We start from the raw sequence: 16,962 nt of genomic DNA, 5'->3' as shown, positions 1-16,962 counted from the left end.
GGTCTAGAACTCAGTCTCCTGTCCTAAAAGTGCTTTTTCAGGAGGCAGCTGGTTTTTTCTTTGAAGATATTTCGCTTCTCATCCAAAAAGTTTCTTCAGCTCTGAGAATTGCTACAGACTCACAGTCTCCTGGTTTCTAGGCCAGCACCTGAACTACACTAAACTGGCTCTCACCGTATTGTTTCCACTTTTTCTTCCTTCCAGAAGGATAATGAAAAAAGCACTGACAATACATGCTGAAGAACCAGAGCTTCTACTAGAAGGCAGCCATTAGTGATGGGAAAAGGCCAAGTCAGGCTGAGGTTGCTGCCTCATGGATGTCCTTCTCCCCAATCCACAGGAAATTGCCTTTCTTTGGGGGTGGGGGGCTGCAAGAATCCTCCACAGGGCCTTCCTGCTCTCTTCTGACAATGGGAAATGCAGAGTTTCCCACCGGGCATGGCTGACACAAAGACCCAGCCCAACTGCATTGATTGACTGGAGCAACTTTGTGGCCATGCAACGTCAATGCCTTGCAGGACTGCATCTTGAGAAAAGCCATCCCATTTCTCCAGACATTTAATGGGGAGTTAATTTGTCATGCCAACCTTGGATTCTGCTTAAGTATTTGGGATAAATGTGTGTGTGGGTGTGTGTGCGCCTGTGTGCACAGGTAAGTAAGAGCAAAAGCCTCCCTGCAGCACCATGCAAATTGGGCTGTGAAGACACTAGGAACAGTGAACAAAGCAAACAAACAAATAAAAATGTGCTGGGAGTTTCCATTCTTTTGAATAAATACCAGTGGAGCCAGACAATTTGGGTTCCAGGCAAAAGGCTGCATTCAGCCTCCTATACCGATGTCAAGTGTGCAGGAATATAAGTCTATGTGACTCTCAACTTCCAAGAAACCTTTTGGTTGGGATAATTTGAACTGCCCTGCTGGTAGTCTCTCCTCCTAACTTAGTAACAATTCTGGGCAGAAATATGGGAATACCTTTTGCCCTTTTCTCATTTTACTTTTGTGCTGCTCCCTGCCAATGATTGAGTGTTATCTGCACCTCTATAACTGCCTGGTTTGGTTCTGCAACCCAACAAGACAGACAGATTTCAAAGGATAATTAGAACTGCAGAAAAAGCAATGGCTACCAACCTGCCTTCCATTGAGTACACTGCACGAGTCAAAAAGAGGGCTGTGAAAATATTTACAGACCCCTCGCATCCTGGACATAAACTGTTTCAACTACTACCCTCAAACGACGCTATAGGGCACTGCACACCAGAACAACTAGACACAAGGACAGTTTTTTCCCAAATGCCATCACTCTGCTAAACAAATAATTCCCTTAACACTGTCAAACTAGTTACCAAATCTGCATTACTATTAATCTTCTCATCGTTCCTATCATCCATCTCCTCCCACTTACAACCGTATGACTGTAACCTTGCTGCTGGTATCCTTATTGACTGTTTCCCTTATGACAATCATTAAGTGTTGTATTCTTGACAAATGTATCTTTTCTTTTATGTACATTGAGAGCATATGCACCAAGACAAATTCCTTGTGTGTCCAATCACACTTGGCCAATAAAGAATTCTATTTTATTCTATTCTATTCAAACTGCTTGATTAGCCATGGGACTCCCAAACTGTGGTAAAGCAAATGAAAATCAGATTTATTAGTAACATTGAACTCCTCTACTGTTACACTTTGTACGTAGTTTGTCGATTCCTGTACTTAAAAATGTGTATAGCAAGGCTGGATGATTTTTACCAGCTGAAATGAAACAATACTGGAAGGTTTGGTAATACACTTGATTGGTAATATAATCTATCATAACTTTTTTTCCAGTAAAAGGGCTAGATCTTTAAGTAATTTGATCATTTGGGAGCTCTGTTTATAATTAATTTTCCCAGACCATTTAGTATTAATAATAATATAATTAATATATTAATAATATAATGAACTTAGAACTACGCCGGCTTTGGTCTGACCAAAGTGTAGTACATAAAATTATCTGCTAAACGTCCTACATGTCAATGACTACTTCAGTTTCAACCGCAATAATACATGAGCACACCATAATACATGAGCACACAATAGATACAAACTCAAGGTAAACCTCTCCAAACTCCATTGCAGAAAGGAGTTTGACTTCAGCGACAGAGTGATCAATGCCTGGAATGCACTACCTGACTCTGTGGTTTCTTCCCCAAACCCCAAAACTTTAATCTTGAGACTCTCTACTGTTGACCTCACCCCATTCCTAAGAAGTCTGTCTGTAAGAGGCGTGCATAAGCCCACCAGCATGCCTACCGTCCCTGTCCTACTGTTCCCATTTATTCGTATCCTGTATTCATAATCATGATTATACTTATATCTGTTATCTTACGTCTTTGACAAATAAAATAAATAAAAATAAAAAATATTTTTAATGTTACATAGGATTTTTAAAATACGTATATGTCTTTTTTCTGTCAGTTGGGGCTAAATCAATGTTTTGAAAAGAGCACATATCCTCCCAATTCTTCTTTCTGGACCGCAGGGTGGGCTCTCCTTCTTGCCCTCCGTTCGGAAGGCACGGCCACGCCGCCCCCGCTTGGAGACAGTGGGGCGGGCGGGCGTATCTCTCCAAAGCCAGGGCTCCCCTACGGCCTTATCGTACACTTGCCAAGCCGAGGCGGGGCGCAGAGCCCTCCCGGATGCCCCAGCCGAGGCGTCGCCTGCTTACGGGAAGGCTGCCGACGCAGGAGCTTCCCTGCTTCTGGCGTGCCCCGCGCCTTCCGCGGCTGGTGAGCCAGGCCCCGGCCAAGCACGGGGGGGGGGGGGGAGGCGAGGAAAGTGGTGGGATTTTAGCGCTCATCATCCCCGACCTTCGCCTGGGCGGCAAATTGAAGGAGCCCGTCCCATTACCGGAAGATAAACGGAAGTGACGATGGCAGCTGGCAGGAGAGGGTGACGGCCGCGCAGGCGCCGCGGCCGGGTGTCAAAGGGCGATGGGCCCTCTACCCTTTCGTCTCCCACTCTATGGTGAGGCGGTTGCGCGGGCGAGAGCACCAGCAGCAGCATGGGGGACACCTCGAGCCCCGTCAGCGTCATCCTGGTGAGCTCCGGCAGCCGGGGCAACAAGCTGCTCTTCCGCTTCCCCTTCCAGCGGGGCCCCGGCAACCCGGCCGCCCTGATCGGTGAGGAACTAGCGCGCGCGTGGCGTGCGGCCGACGCCCCGCCCCGGAAGGCCTGGCCGCCGCCGTTGCTATGGCGACCGGGCACCTTCGTCCTTTCGCCGCCGCCCGGTCTCGCTGTGCTCCGGCCGCTCGGATGACCCGGCGGCCGGCCTCCCCTTTGGCGACCCGGCGGCTCTCCTCGGGGCCCCCCGGAGAGCTCGTGGCCTGAGATTGCCTTTTCCCCTGCAGCTGGCCCAGTTGACCTTCCCTCCACCTGTCCAGTGGGCTGGGCGTCGCCTTTCGCACCTGGGCGCCATCTAGAGAAGCGGCCCCGTTCACCTTCAGGCATGATTTCTGTTGATTTCACAGTTTAACTCAGTTCTTCCTCCGTGAGAGGTTCGCATGGGAACATCACCCGTTCAGGGGTTTCAAGATCGGATGGTTTTCCTTGCTCTTTCTGGCCAGGCGTAGGTAGTCTGGAGCAAAGGTCTCTACATCAATTCCTCAACATGGTGTTATGCTCATGTTTTTGATCAATCCATGGCCTATTAGCTTTTTTACATGCCAGTTCCTATGACTTGCTGCTTGGGAAACTTCCTAAATGTCAGATGACTTAATGAAAAATGGGAAAGTAACTATGGTCAGCGACTGAAAAAAATAGAGTGAGCTTAATTGATCATTAGAATGCTGAGATAGTTAGCTAACACAAAACATGCCTCTGGGTTAATTGTCTGAGGAAGATGCTAGGATTCCCATAAAATATGCTTTCTCTTTCCCTATCACCATGCAAAATGTGCTGTGTGAATTGGACAATGGGTAATGTCTCCAGGTATGAAGTCCCCCCCCTCCATTTTTTTTTAGGAACATCAAGGAGTAGGTATGCGGTAAACAGTATTGGTGACAATGTAGAAGAGCCAGATGGAGATTCCAGGTATGTATTTCTTTGGTTCTTTTTTGCAGATCTCCTACTCATGGACATGTTAGTTGGCAAAGTTGAGCTCAATTCTTTTTGTGAAGGGTTTTTTGAATGTCATGGTTTTGAAGAAAACATAAAAATATTCTATCCAACTCTTGTACTGTTTAATAATCACAGTTATCCCAGTGAATGATCTTTAAGTTTTTTGCTCCTCTGCTGTTAGCAATGGGAGGAGGCAACTCTTCCCTGCTGGTAGGTCTGACGGGAAGAAAGCTCCAGAATTTCCATTTGCCAAGAGACACTGACTTTCCCTGGCTTTTTATTTAGCCTCTGGAATTGAAGCTGGGGAATTTTCAAGAAAAACTGCATAGAAGCTGGATCTAGCCCTCTCTTGGTTCTTAGCTAGCTGATATGAACCAAAGCAACTGGGATTTGTTTGTGATTACAAGAACAGTTAAAGGTCCCACTCTGGTCCTGAACTGCCTTTTCCGTTGTTCAGAACTGTTGAGGAGGTAGCCAGCTGTAATTTAAGGGTTCTCATGTAGTACAATGCATAGGTTTCTTCTGCTGTAGCAGAATTCAGGAATAGAAAAAGATGCTCCATTGAGTCTCCATAGTATAGAAGGTTGGAAGCGGCTGCTTTCTGTGACCTGAAAGGAAAGGAGCTGCACTTGATCAGGTGGTGAAGAAATGGTACAAGCTTTGGAAAAATAAGTCCAAACCATGGGATGCCCAGAATGGTTTGCGCAGTAGCAGCGGCCATGAAGGAAGGGCCTGCTGAGTCCCTGGAGCCCAGATTTCTTATTCCAGCAGCCTTGAGACATTCTGCATGCTCTGTCCTGCCTGCCCATTCTGCTGTCTCTTTGGGGGAAGCCCATGGTACCTGCTGCACTATGAACAGCCATTGCAAGTCTCTTTCTTCCTTCCCACTTAAGCCATCAATGTACATGGGTGGTGGTGGTGTGGTGTACATTAGTTTCATTGTTTTCATTTTACTTTAGAAACATTTATTTGTAACTGAAAACTGGCAGGATTCTATTGTCCCATTTTATAAGTGTGTGAATAGTGTGCCTTGTGTGATTTATGTCTGGTTGATTCTCCAGTTTTTTTTCTGAGTGGTGCTTATGGCCCCTGTTCCTATTTTCAGAGAGCCCTGTCCTCTCACTGATGAGCAGGTGGTGTCAGGGTAAGACCAAATTCATCTGTCTCCAATGGCTTTTCTTGTTTACTATCTTCTTCTTGTATTGTGTTTCTAATTTCTGTCTTGGACTATGCTGTAAATGAGTGGAACGATAGTGGAGTGCAGATGAGATGGATGAACTTGTAAGAAATTTAAAGGAGGAGCCAGTTTAGAAAGATAACTGCAGCATTGTGGCAGAGGATGTGTTTTGCATGCAGAAACAGCTTTGGGTTTCCTCTCTGGCTGCCTGTCTACCCTCAGTGGAGACAAGACTAGATTAGTTGGACCAAGAAGCTGACTCAGTCAATTGGAGTGTATGAGGTCAAAGCTAAGACTGGCGTACCATTTGGCACTTTGCAATCGACTTTAACTGCTTTTGCACCATATAGGCAATATGTCATTTTTGTCTGTGAAGGCATTTGGATGTAGCATTTAACAGCTGACTCCTCCCTAGTTTTTAGGATGCAGAGTAATAATGCTTTGAATTATAGAATATTGAGGCCACTCCACATTCGAGCTATTATGTTCTTTTCCAATCTGCTCTCCCTTAATCATATTACATTACAGGCTTTAGAATTTCTAGTCAGTGTAACACTAGAATGAGGAGGGTTGCAATAAATGAATAGAATGAGAAGAGGAGAGAATAGAATATAGAATAGAATAGAATAGAATAGAATAGAATAGAATAGAATAGAATAGAATAGAATAGAATAGAATAGAGTTGGAAGGGACCTTGGAGGTCTTCTAGTCCAACCCCCTGCTTAGACAGGAAATGTATTTGCCCTAGTTGTGTGGTTTTGTACTGGTCTAAATCTTTTCCTAAGACTCATCGTCACTTAAGTTGCGGCCAGAAAAAGTGGGTCAAAAAGGAAAGCTGAAGCTGCATGGGAGGCAGGGGGGCAGCTAAAGGCTTTGAATCTCTTTCAGAACCCCTTTCTTACAGAGAGAGGTAGGAACTCTTGAAGGATTCATAGAAGTTCTCTTTAATTGTGGAAGTAGAAGCTGCTAAAAGGTGAGATAAAGTTGTTATTTACCCTGAGGACATTTATTTGCATAAGAAGTATGTTCTTCTATTGAATATAGAAGTAGGTGGCAGGCAGCATTATTGAAACAAGGGTCTCCAAACACTGTCAAAACCAGGACTTTTACAGCAATATCCCAGAGGCCCTTGAGCTCCACAAAATTGCCTCTAGGAAGCCGGTCTTCCAAAGAAACTCTCACAGCTGCTTAAGTTCAGCCAGGGTGCTTGGCTAAAATGCTTAGCCAGGGTGTAACCATCATGAGAAGATAGGAGATGAGGAGACTTATCAGGAAGCTCTACTTTTTCAAGAACAAAATTTTGGAATTTTCTGTTGCTAGAACAGAGCAAAGGGAGAGATTTCCACAGACTGGATATGATTGGTTTCACGAATTTGATTTTTTTTTCATTCCATTTTTTCCACATACAGAACCATTGGGATTTCCATTCTGTCTTGAGGAGAACATCTTTTGAACTACTTTTGGTTTTAATCCAAATAAGAGTTCAACCTTCAATTGCCAGGTCTCTGGTGGGAAAGATTGCAAAGCCACTATTCTGCCTTGACTGTTGCTGCCTTCTGGGAGGGCTGATAAGCTGATAACTCTCTAGGCCGCAGCCCTCACAGCAGAATGAGGCAACATCTCTCTGTAGTCATAGGGGAGAAGCCTTTGTATGGCAACTATCCCAGACCAGCAGTGGGGTGGGGTGGGGAAGGGAGTTGTGTCTAAAAGTTTGAATGTGAAAACGCAGAAGCAAGCTCAGAGCTAGAAGATGTATTTCTGCCCAGAGGGCTGCAATTCCATCGTCACCAGTCCTTGAAAGCCTGAGTAAGCTGCAGACAGCCTGGTGTTATAGGTGCTCTGAGGCCTGTGATCCTGGCCAGCCTGCAGACCTCCATGTTAGATGACTTTAATCTCCTCGGCTTATCTGGTTGGGTCCTCTGGGGCACTGGCACTTTGAAAGAGGCTGTATCTTTCCCCACAGAGCAGTAAAGCTTTAGATCATGCAGAAATAAGAGGCTACATGACAGCAGCTTATGGAGCTAACAGAGGCTGGGAATAGGAGAGAAAAATGTTTTTGCTGCTCTGAGCAGGTATTCCTTGACTTTGGGAGCCTTTATAAGCCAGCTCAGGAGCAGCCTGTACTTGGGAATCTGCTTCAACTGCTGCAACTTCTGTGCTTAGACCCTCCAACAGAAGCGACCCTTCCTAACCTCTTCACTTCTTTCTGAGAGTTGCATGACCGTCCCATTGTTGGCTGCGATGCTTTCCTTTCAGTAATTCTGATGATTCTAAATATACAATTTGGACAAATTAATGGCATTCAAATGAGTCCTAGGGTTTATAGAATGCTTACAGAATAATATTTAATGTTGAATAAAAATGGCACCTGGCTTTGGGATGCCTTTAGGTCACCATAAACACAGTCATACCTGTTTCTCTTATGCTTTGAAGGTTTTCAGATGTCATTCTGGCAACAATTCTGGCTACTAAATCGGACATGTGTGGCAAAAAGTTTGAGCTGAAGATTGATAACATTCGTTTTGTTGGGCACCCAACTCTGTTGCAACATGTCTTTGGCCAGGTATGTCACAGATCCAGAACACTTTGCAACAGCTGGAACTTAGAGGCTGCTTTCAATTATTGCTGAATTTTTACTCTTGCCTCCTTCTCAGCTTGGAACCACCTGCAGAATCCAGGGGCTAGGATCTCAAACCCAGACTCTGCTTCCCATATTCCTCACTGAAGCTGATACCAGAAAGAGTCCATTTCAGCTGTTTTTGTGGCCAGTCTTCCCTGTGAAGATTTTTCCCCTCCATTGTAAAATGAGATTCAATATTGGGAGTATGTGCTATATAAGAATTTCTTGATCAGCCCAAATTTTAATGGGCATTAGCTACTTAATTTTTGAATGTCCCCTAGGAATGGCAGTTGTATCTCTAAACATGATTGGTGTTCACACAGAACTCTTAACTAGATCAGTAGAAGATTTAGCAGATGCATTTGCAAATATTTTAATGGGTTGTTCCTTGTGGTTTATTCTGTTTGTTAGTTCATTGTTTAATGTACTGTGTGAATCCAAGGAATGGGGCTAACCCATTAACTAGGCCTTTTGCTGAGGCCTTCCTCCTGACAGGCCATTTTGGGCTTTTTTGCTCCATCATGTAGAATCATGTAATTCCTACAAGAAGCAACCATTCCTATTTCTTTGTTATGTTACTCTTTCTTCCTTCAACTTAGAAAATTTGGATTCCCTATAGGTTAATGGGATGACTAATTTGAAATATCATTTCCAATGTTTCTGATTTAAGTTCTCAGGACTGTACCTCTGCTGAGGTTCCTCTTATCTTCTCTTGAACATCCTTCTGGAGGGACAAGAGCTGCCCTGCCATTCATTCCAGAGTTGCTAGTGAAGATGGATGCAACACCCTGGGAGACAGTTCCCCCGCCCCCCAGTTAATCTATGTTTGTTCATTGGAAACTTTGGAAAAGCAGATACAATTGTGGGGTGTGCTGTGTAAGCCATGTGGTGCCGTCAGGACTCCTGCTGATCGAGGAATGCCATGGCTGGAGAATTATTCCACGACCCAAGCCCCCGCCCCCAGTCTCTGCCTAAATAGAGCTACTCCATTGCCTCCGCAAGTCAGGCTGTTTTAATGCTACATGGCTGTGTTATTTGTTTAATCCAAGGAAAATGGTTTGGTCTGTATTCCGCACAGCATCCTTCAGCCATTGGACGACTTCAGCTCCTGCCCTCTTTCTTCCAGCCCTCGCGGAATTTCTTTTTCTGAGACTTCCTCACTTTGGTCTCCTTAACCTGGATATGCTCTAGTTTATGCCTGCTTTTCTTAAAAGCGTGACCTCCAGGCCAGGTGATCTCACTGAGGCCAAGAGAGGGGGCTCCTTCCCCAGATCTCAACATACCAAGAAAAAATCTGCCTTCTATGTATCGCATCACCCAATCACCCTTCCTGGATCTGCTTGCTTTTACACTTCCTAAGTGTCCTCTTTTTCTGTGCAGGTATCAAAGACAGATCCTTCTCCCAAGAGGGAAATGCCCACCATGATTCTCTTCAATGTGGTCTTTGCTTTAAGGGTAAGATTGCCTGGGAAGTAATACTACATAACAGTGCTGTGAGACAACCAGCTGTAGAGCCCTTGCTTGGGTCAGGTGTTCTTGGTCATCTCTTTGACTTTCATTGGCAAAGGTGGCACTCTTCACCTGCCTCAGCTGGTCTGGACTTCTCTTGGGACTTATGGCTTTGTAGCTTTGCATAGCACTCCAGCTCTGGGGTGGGGCCCATCTGCTATTGGCAGCTGGACAGGCAAAGGCCCAAGGTGTTATCAACAGGGAGGCAGTTGCAGTGAAGCTTGGAAGTTTAGCCCCGTGTTGTGACTCAGCAGAAATGTGGCTCATTTTGTAGTGCCGAGTCATGGTTTGTGACTTTGGGTGGCACACGTTATCACTGCCCTGCATTCCATTTCCTTAACAGGCCTTAAACAGCTGGTTTGTCCACTTTGGCTACTAAGTCTATGCCCCCCCCCCCCCCCCCGCTTGTTCAGCTGGGTGTGGCTGATAACAGCCGGACTCCTGCCTTCTCCTTGGTTCAGAGTGGTTTAAGCAGCCTCTCTGGGCTATGCAAGGTGGTCACTTGTGCATGATGTGACAGAGGAATTCCAGGGTTGGTGCTTTGTCAGGTTCTCATGTAACCTATTCTAGCCAAAGGCTCTGCAATGTTCAGACTGAGGGTTGGAGGAAGGTTTGCTCCAGGGCAATGAGCCTGGCCCTCTGTCCTCACGTTAGGACATCTCTAAATGGGAAGGAACTGTTTGGGCTCGGGAAGGCCAGAGGAAGATGCTGGTGTGTGTGTGTGTGTCCATGTCCGTGTGTGTCCGTCCAAGATGTTTTGTCCAAATAAGAGTAGCTGAAGGGATGCTACCACTGGTTCACACATTTTGTGGTAGCAGCTCTTGTTATCCTGAGCTTTCAGTGGGAGGCAGCCTTCTGCTGCTGGATGGACATGTTGTGACCCAGGCCCAAGTAGGTAGTGATAAACTGAGTCTGTGGAAAAACAAACTTTATTCAAACAGCTGGGAATTACTTCATTCCCAGTGTCCTTCAACTCAAAGTAAAACAAATGCCTCCCAACACAAATTCCTTAGTTCTCTCACAAACCTTGGTCCAATTAGGCAAACTGCCAAAGGCCCTTCCTGGCAAACGTCCAAAAGCCACAAAAACAAAGACGTAGATGAAGCAGAAGACGAAGCAGAAGATGCAGATAACGTTGTTTTCCGGCAAAGCTCAAAATGCTGGTGCTGGTCTGTTTTAAGCCTTATGGGAGGGGCCAATCATCTCTTGGCCCTACTCCTGAGTTGTCCTCTCTGCTTGAGCTGCTCTTGCCTTCTGGCAGCTCTTCTCATGCGTGCATTAGGAACAGGCTCCTCCTGTTCCTCTGCCTCACTACTATCAGTCTCTGGAGGCTCTGGAGTCTGCACCTCACTTCCCGATGGCCCTGGCCTCACATCAGCCTCATTGCTGTCCGACTCCGTTGCCAGCTCTGTAGGCTGTTGACGGACCACAACAGGCCAGAGGGGGGGAGAATGGCTGGCTTGGTGCCAGGTGGGTGCCGCCTCCTTGCTCCAGGTCTTCTGGCCTGCCAGGCCACCCTTGATGGACAGTTTCTGCTTCTGTTTGCAGGCCACTGCAGACCCCTCCGTGATCAGCTGCCTGCATAACCTTTCCCGGCGCATTGCCATTGTGCTTCAGCATGAAGAGAGACGCTGCCAGTATCTCACCAGGGAGGCCAAACTCATTCTGGCCATTCAAGATGAAGTTTCAGCCATGTCAGAAAGTAAGTTGCAAGCAGTTTATGGTGTCATCCACTTGGGAGGCAGCTTTCCAGGACGTGGCTCCTGCAGGGGACAGTTGCCGGCCTGGAATCCTGAGCTGAGAGCCAGTGTCCAAGGTATCCCCCCTCACTTGACCTCCTCAATTGCTCAGGCTGGACCGGCTGCCGTTGGCTATGCAGCCAATGGTTGGAGCTGCTAGCCAGGATGACACAAAGTAGCACATTTCAGTCTTTGTGAGATGGGCAGCTATATACATTTGATTAATTAATTAGATCAATAATAAAGTCCAGCGTCAGGTATGTCGCAAGAATGAATGGTTGGGATGAGGGCCGGAGCCTGAGGTTGGGTCCTCTGGAGCTTCAACTGCTCCAAAACTACTTTTTCCCTCTACAGCAAGGGATGGCCCTCAGTTGCCTTTCCCTCATATCCTTCCCAAGTGCAAGTTGGCCAGAGACCTTAAAGAGGCTTATGACAGGTAACAAGATCCTTGCCACCCCCACTCCCTCATCAGCAGTTCTTGGAAGGTTGCTGTCTCCAGAGGTTGCACCAGCCGCTTCCTTACAGAGCCATAGGCCTTGTCATGGTGTAGGAAAGGACAGCCTCATTCCCAAATAGGGGAGCCCAGAGGGGAAACTCACTGCAAGACCTAATGGAGGTGAAGAGTCCGATTCTGTAGTCCCATCCCCCCCAAACACACAAGACAATTCAGGATTTTGGGTGTTTAGCTGACTTTCCCTTATCTTTTATTCTCCATTGGGGCAAGGTTTATGTGAAACATTACCTCTCAGTTTAGAATTGGGAGATTAAAGAAGACAGAGATCAATTCATCTCATAATATCAAGCATTATCTAAATTTAACTGGCTGCTTTCCTTTTGAAAACCATCACTATTGGGTCTAGAACCTGAAGTCCCTTCTCACTTCTCTGCTTGTCCATACACTGGTTAGTCCTGCTCCTGCTGCCTATTGCTTTCCCTCTCTTCTGATGCCCAACAGCAGAGCACAGGAGGCAAAGACAAAGCCTTCCCAGGGAGGTCAGTCAGATGCCACTCTAAGACAGCTGCTCAGCTCCACCTGGTGGGCAGCAGCCTTCCTCTGGGTTGAGCAAGGAGCTGCTTACTAGCATGACTTGACTTGCACAGCTTGTTGGTGGCCAGCAGGTGGGGATATCTGTCTATGTAAAAGGGAATACTGTATTATTGAGTCAAATGTCAAGAATTGCTAAAGGTAAAGGGTGGAGGGGACTTTGGAGAACATTTTGCAAAAAGGCTGATCCCTGAACCTCCTGGTGCTTCTCTCTTTCCTTTCAGTCTGTGCACAACAGGGTTGGTCCAACTACAGATCAATAACTGGCTGGAAGTGAGTTTCTGCCTGCCTCATAAAATCCATGATGTGGCATCCAGTTTCATCCCTCCAGAAGCCATTGAAAGAAGCTTGAAAGCTATTCGGTGAGAAAGGGTTTTATTGCTAATACATTTATTATTTTATTTTGCTCTTTCTGAGTGCAATTTGGTTTAGAATTTTTTCTCATCTCAGTCAGGCCTCTTGGGATGTAGATGAGGCTAAGCCTGCCTGGGAGCTGAAAATGTGTGTCTGAAATTTGGCGACTGTGGGTAAGAATATTTGGCGCTTTGAAAGATGAATAGTTGGAAGCAGGACCTGAGAATTCATGGCCTACTCGTCTGTCTCATTTCCATACTTTATTTGCCCCATTTTTCTCCATGATCTCATGGGTTGCAAGCCCAAAGATAAATCTTTAGGAAGCATTTTGTTCTTCAATCACCAGCTACATAATTGTGCAGGCGTCATCCCCTTACACTTACTTATGGCAGTGCTCAAAATGTTTTCACTTCATGCATCTAACATGCTCAGTCTGACCCACACAGTCTTGTTACGTCTACCAACATTTAGCTTCTCAGCTACTCATTCACCAAACTCACACCCAGGATTTCTGTCAAACAGGATTTAATTGTATGATGTCCAACTTATGTGGTGTAAGGAAGGGTCTCATTCTATTTCACCTGGAGAACTGAGTTTATTTATTTATTCATTTATTTGTATATCTATTTGTAGGCCTCCCATCTTACTCCCGAAGGTGTTGTAATTTTTTTTCATAAATCCTATGAAAATCACTTTTCGCACATTACACATTCAGCTGCTCTAGTTTTTGAGGAATCCGTCACCACTTCTGTTACACCGAAGTTTTTGCACCTGTCTTAAGTCTTGTGAAATAGAGAAATTGTACAACTTAATCCAACAGCTTTTTCCCAGCCATTGTAGGTTATCCTAACTCCCCCCCGCCGCCCTGTTTTGCCGTCTCTCTGCAGGCCTTATCATGCCTTATTACTGCTTAAAGATGAGAAGCCCCTCCTCAGCGAACTGCCCCTCGACTGCTCACCTGCCCTGGTGCGAGTAATCAAGACAGCCTCTGCAGTGAAGAACCTTCAGCAGCTGGCTCAGGATGCCGACCTGGCGTTACTCCAGGTGAGCTCAGCGGGGGCTCCATCTGCTACATCATAGACCACAGGTGGACCTCCTCTTCCAAAACACAGGAGCCGAGTTGACCCCCAAACAGGCAGTGAGAACTCCCAGGGAAAGGGAAATGTTGTGGGGGAGGGAAGATCTTTTCCAGTGCAACAACTGAGGCATTAAAGCCCACCTTTGTATTAGGTGCAGCGCATCCTTCTCCCTATTTGTACCTTGCCTCTTTCTAAAAGGACCAGAAGAGCCAGCCAACTGGATCAGGCCCTGTGGGATCCGAGTGGGTCACCTCCCCTTATTGCAAACACATGCTGAGCTTGAGGGCAGTGAATCTCTCCTCCCCCTGCTTCCCGGCAGCTGGGATTTGGGGGCCCTCTCAATAAATGAAAGCTATACCCCTGGTCTCAACCCGCAGCAGTGGAACGGGCGCTTTCTCCTCTGGCTGCCAGGCTCTGTGTTTTCTTAATGTGATCTGCATAAGCAGAAGAGAACATAGCTGTTCTCGTCTGCTTATGCCAAGGTGGCGCAGCTGACTGCTAGCTGCAGTTCGGCAGTTCAAATCTTACCAGCTCAAGGTTGACTCAGCCTTCTATCCTTCCAAGGTGGGTAAAATGAGGACCCAGATTGTTGGGGGCAATAGGCTGACCTGGCCTGACCTGGCCTACCTGGAGGTGCTGCTGAATTGCCATCAACAGGTGCTTTCTCCTTTGTGGCAGGTGTTTCAGCTGGCTGCACATCTGGTCTACTGGGGCAAGGCCCTCATGGTCTATCCCCTGTGTGAGAACAACGTCTACATGCTGTCCCCCAATGCCAGTGTCTGCCTGTGAGTTGCTCAGCTTGTTCTTTTTGTTGCAGGGATGGCTTTGTGTGTCAGCTCCTATCTCCTAGGCTTCACAGGTGCCGATGAAGTTGAGTCAGGGCACCCAGAGGCCAGATAGGAAAAATGGAGAAGGACAGCCTGCTCACTCCATTCCCTTCCTTTTCTTTCCCTTCCCTTCTGCAGTTATTCCCCTCTGGCAGAGGAGTTCTCCTCTCAGTTTCCAGGCCATGACCTGCCCGCAGTTCTGTCCAAGTTCTCCTGGCCAGTTTCTCTGTCTGAGCTCAAGGATCCTCTTGCTCCAGCGATTCAGGAGGCAAGTTCCAGTTCCTCATCCTCCCTCCTGAACTTCTCAACGCTCAGGGTGGTCGAGATGCTTTTACGACCAAGATCTTAGGCCGCTCTGATGGCATCTCTTTTTCTCCCAGACACATCTCATTCGGATGGTGGCCTGGATGCTCCAGCATCGGCTTCTCATTCAGCTGCACAGCTACGCCTGCCTAATGGTTCCACCAAAGGAAGAGGAGGAGGAGGAAGAGGAGGAGGAGGAAGGTTTTCGCACCAGAGTAGAAGAGCTGCCCTTTCCTGCCCGAGTTGGGGGCCGAAGCCTCAGCACTCCTAGCGCACTCAGTTTTGGTTCTCCCAGTAAGTGGCAGCCCTCTTTGCCCCAGAGCTCAGCCCAACCTGGGGAACAGTGGTTGACTTCTGGGTTTTGAGTCCTATACAGAGAGGAAGATGATAGATTAGATAGATGGATGAAAGAAAGAAAGGGAGAGACCAAGGTGATGAACATAGGTGATACTCCTTCCTCCTATTTTCCCCACAACAACCCTGTGGAAGTTGAGCTGAGAGAGAGGGAGTGGCCCAAAGACACCCAGCCCTATTTCATGCCTAATGGAGTTTAGTTTCACAATAGCCAAGTTGGATTCATATCATGATAATCTTTTCTTTTCTGCTTATTTCTAAAGGGCAGTATGATAGAATTTTGTGTGTGTGTGTGTGAGAGAGAGACATACAGGAATATTTTTTTCCGGCTCTGAAGAGCCATGGTGGCGCAGTGGTTAGAATGCAGGCTGACTTTCCTCACTGCCAGGAGTTTGAATGTGACTGGCTGAAGGCTGAACTCAGCCTTCCATCTTTCCTGGTAAAATGAGGACTCAGATTGTTGGGGGCAGTAGGCTGACTCTGTAAACCACTTAGATTGGGCTGTAAAGCTCTATGAAGGGGTATATAAGTGCTATTGCTAGTGTAGGACTTTACCAACAATTTTTTGAAAGCTGTCTTGACCTTCAGTCCTGCTGTTGCGCCTGTCTTCCCAGCAGGAAAGGAAAAGATGGCAGTTGTCATCATGGAGGCGTCACCACCTCTCTTCCCGCAAGGAGCCTTCCTTTTTGCAAAGGGAATGGTTTTCAGGGCAAGGGGGGATCCTCACATGCTTGTTTATTTATAGCTAGCAGTGATGACATGACCCTGACAAGCCCCAGCATGGATAACTCCAGTGCAGAGCTGTTGCCTGGGGGGGAGTCTCCCGTGAACAAACGCATGACGGAGAACCTCCTGACCAGCCTCTCAGAGCATGAACGGGAAGCCATTCTCAGTGTCCCTGCAGCTCACAATCCAGATGATCTGCGCATGTTTGCCAGGTAGCTGGGGAGCGAAATGCCTGCTTTTTTGGGCCGCTGTCCAAAGTGGGGCCATCGGCCTAGACTTTGTACAGTCTTCATGAAGCCCCGGGGGAAAGCTTGATGCTTGGACAGCAGGACCAAGCTCGGCCCTTCTGGGTGGGCACTTGGGGAGCAGGCATCTCAGGCTTTGGGCTACCATGAGTGGGTAGCCATTTGCTGTGGCTGCAGGGCAGAAAAACGCCTTTCCCCCTTCTCTCCGCCCACTTTGCAGGCTGCTGCACTATTTCCGTGGACGGCATCACTTGGAGGAGATCATGTACAACGAAAACATGCGCCGCTCCCATCTGCTCATGCTCTTTGACAAGTTCCGTAGCGTGCTGGTGGTGACGAACCACGAGGATCCTGTCATCTCTGTCTTTCAGTCCCTGCATAAGTGAGGAAAGGGGGCTTGCTTGGAGCCAGGAAGGAGCCCTGTCAAGGCCAGATGCTGCTCCCGGATCTGAGAAAGCACCTCCTGCTGGACATTATGGGAGCACCCTTCCAGGTGTCGCAGTCTGGCAGTTTTGTACTCTGTTCCCTTGGGGGCTGCAGCCTCCTTTGCAGGGAAGGAGAGTGTGGGCTTCCCACCCCAAATTGTGGATGCGGAAAAAAAGCTGTTCTTCAACTTTTAAAATATGAAGAATATGGAGACCCAAGAATGAGCCCAAGAATATGGAGACTCAGGAATGAGCCCAGACTTCCCTTCTGCCACAGGCTGAATGCTCACATTAAGCAGTAGGTTCATAGCCCACCCACCCTACCCCCTACGAATACTCTGAAACATTGATGGGTGTGCCTGCTTAAATTCTGCCAGTCTGGCACTGCCAGCTCAAATGTCCTGGGGCGAGGAGGGGGCTATTCTAGCAAAGTGGGCACTTCGTTTCTTGCTGATTACAT

General features: G+C 47.2%; 1 protein-coding gene across 7 annotated transcripts; it reads left to right on the top strand.

The window, feature by feature from the left end:
- Positions 1-2,626: 2,626 nt before the first annotated feature.
- On the top strand, positions 2,627-16,830 carry NPRL3 (NPR3 like, GATOR1 complex subunit). Of its 7 annotated transcripts, XM_058157342.1 has the most exons (15): positions 2,627-3,162; positions 3,391-3,486; positions 4,003-4,072; positions 5,205-5,243; positions 7,710-7,839; positions 9,277-9,351; positions 10,954-11,107; positions 11,499-11,580; positions 12,414-12,551; positions 13,431-13,587; positions 14,301-14,407; positions 14,588-14,717; positions 14,830-15,046; positions 15,852-16,044; positions 16,298-16,830. In XM_058157342.1, the coding sequence occupies exons 1-15, from the start codon at positions 3,045-3,047 to the stop codon at positions 16,461-16,463; spliced, it is 1,872 nt and encodes a 623-aa protein (XP_058013325.1). In that variant the 5' UTR covers positions 2,627-3,044; the 3' UTR covers positions 16,464-16,830. The 7 variants fall into 7 exon arrangements, with proteins under 7 accessions (XP_058013325.1, XP_058013329.1, XP_058013327.1 ...); XM_058157346.1 differs by lacking the exon at positions 3,391-3,486 and having other exon boundaries at positions 2,627-3,080; XM_058157344.1 differs by lacking the exon at positions 3,391-3,486.
- Positions 16,831-16,962: the final 132 nt, after the last annotated feature.

This window comes from Ahaetulla prasina, chromosome 14, assembly GCF_028640845.1.
Source record: "Ahaetulla prasina isolate Xishuangbanna chromosome 14, ASM2864084v1, whole genome shotgun sequence".
In the NCBI taxonomy this organism is placed as follows: Eukaryota; Metazoa; Chordata; class Lepidosauria; order Squamata; family Colubridae; genus Ahaetulla; species Ahaetulla prasina.
Note: the sequence above shows the minus strand (reverse complement) of the source record. Positions and strands in the feature narration are given on the sequence as shown.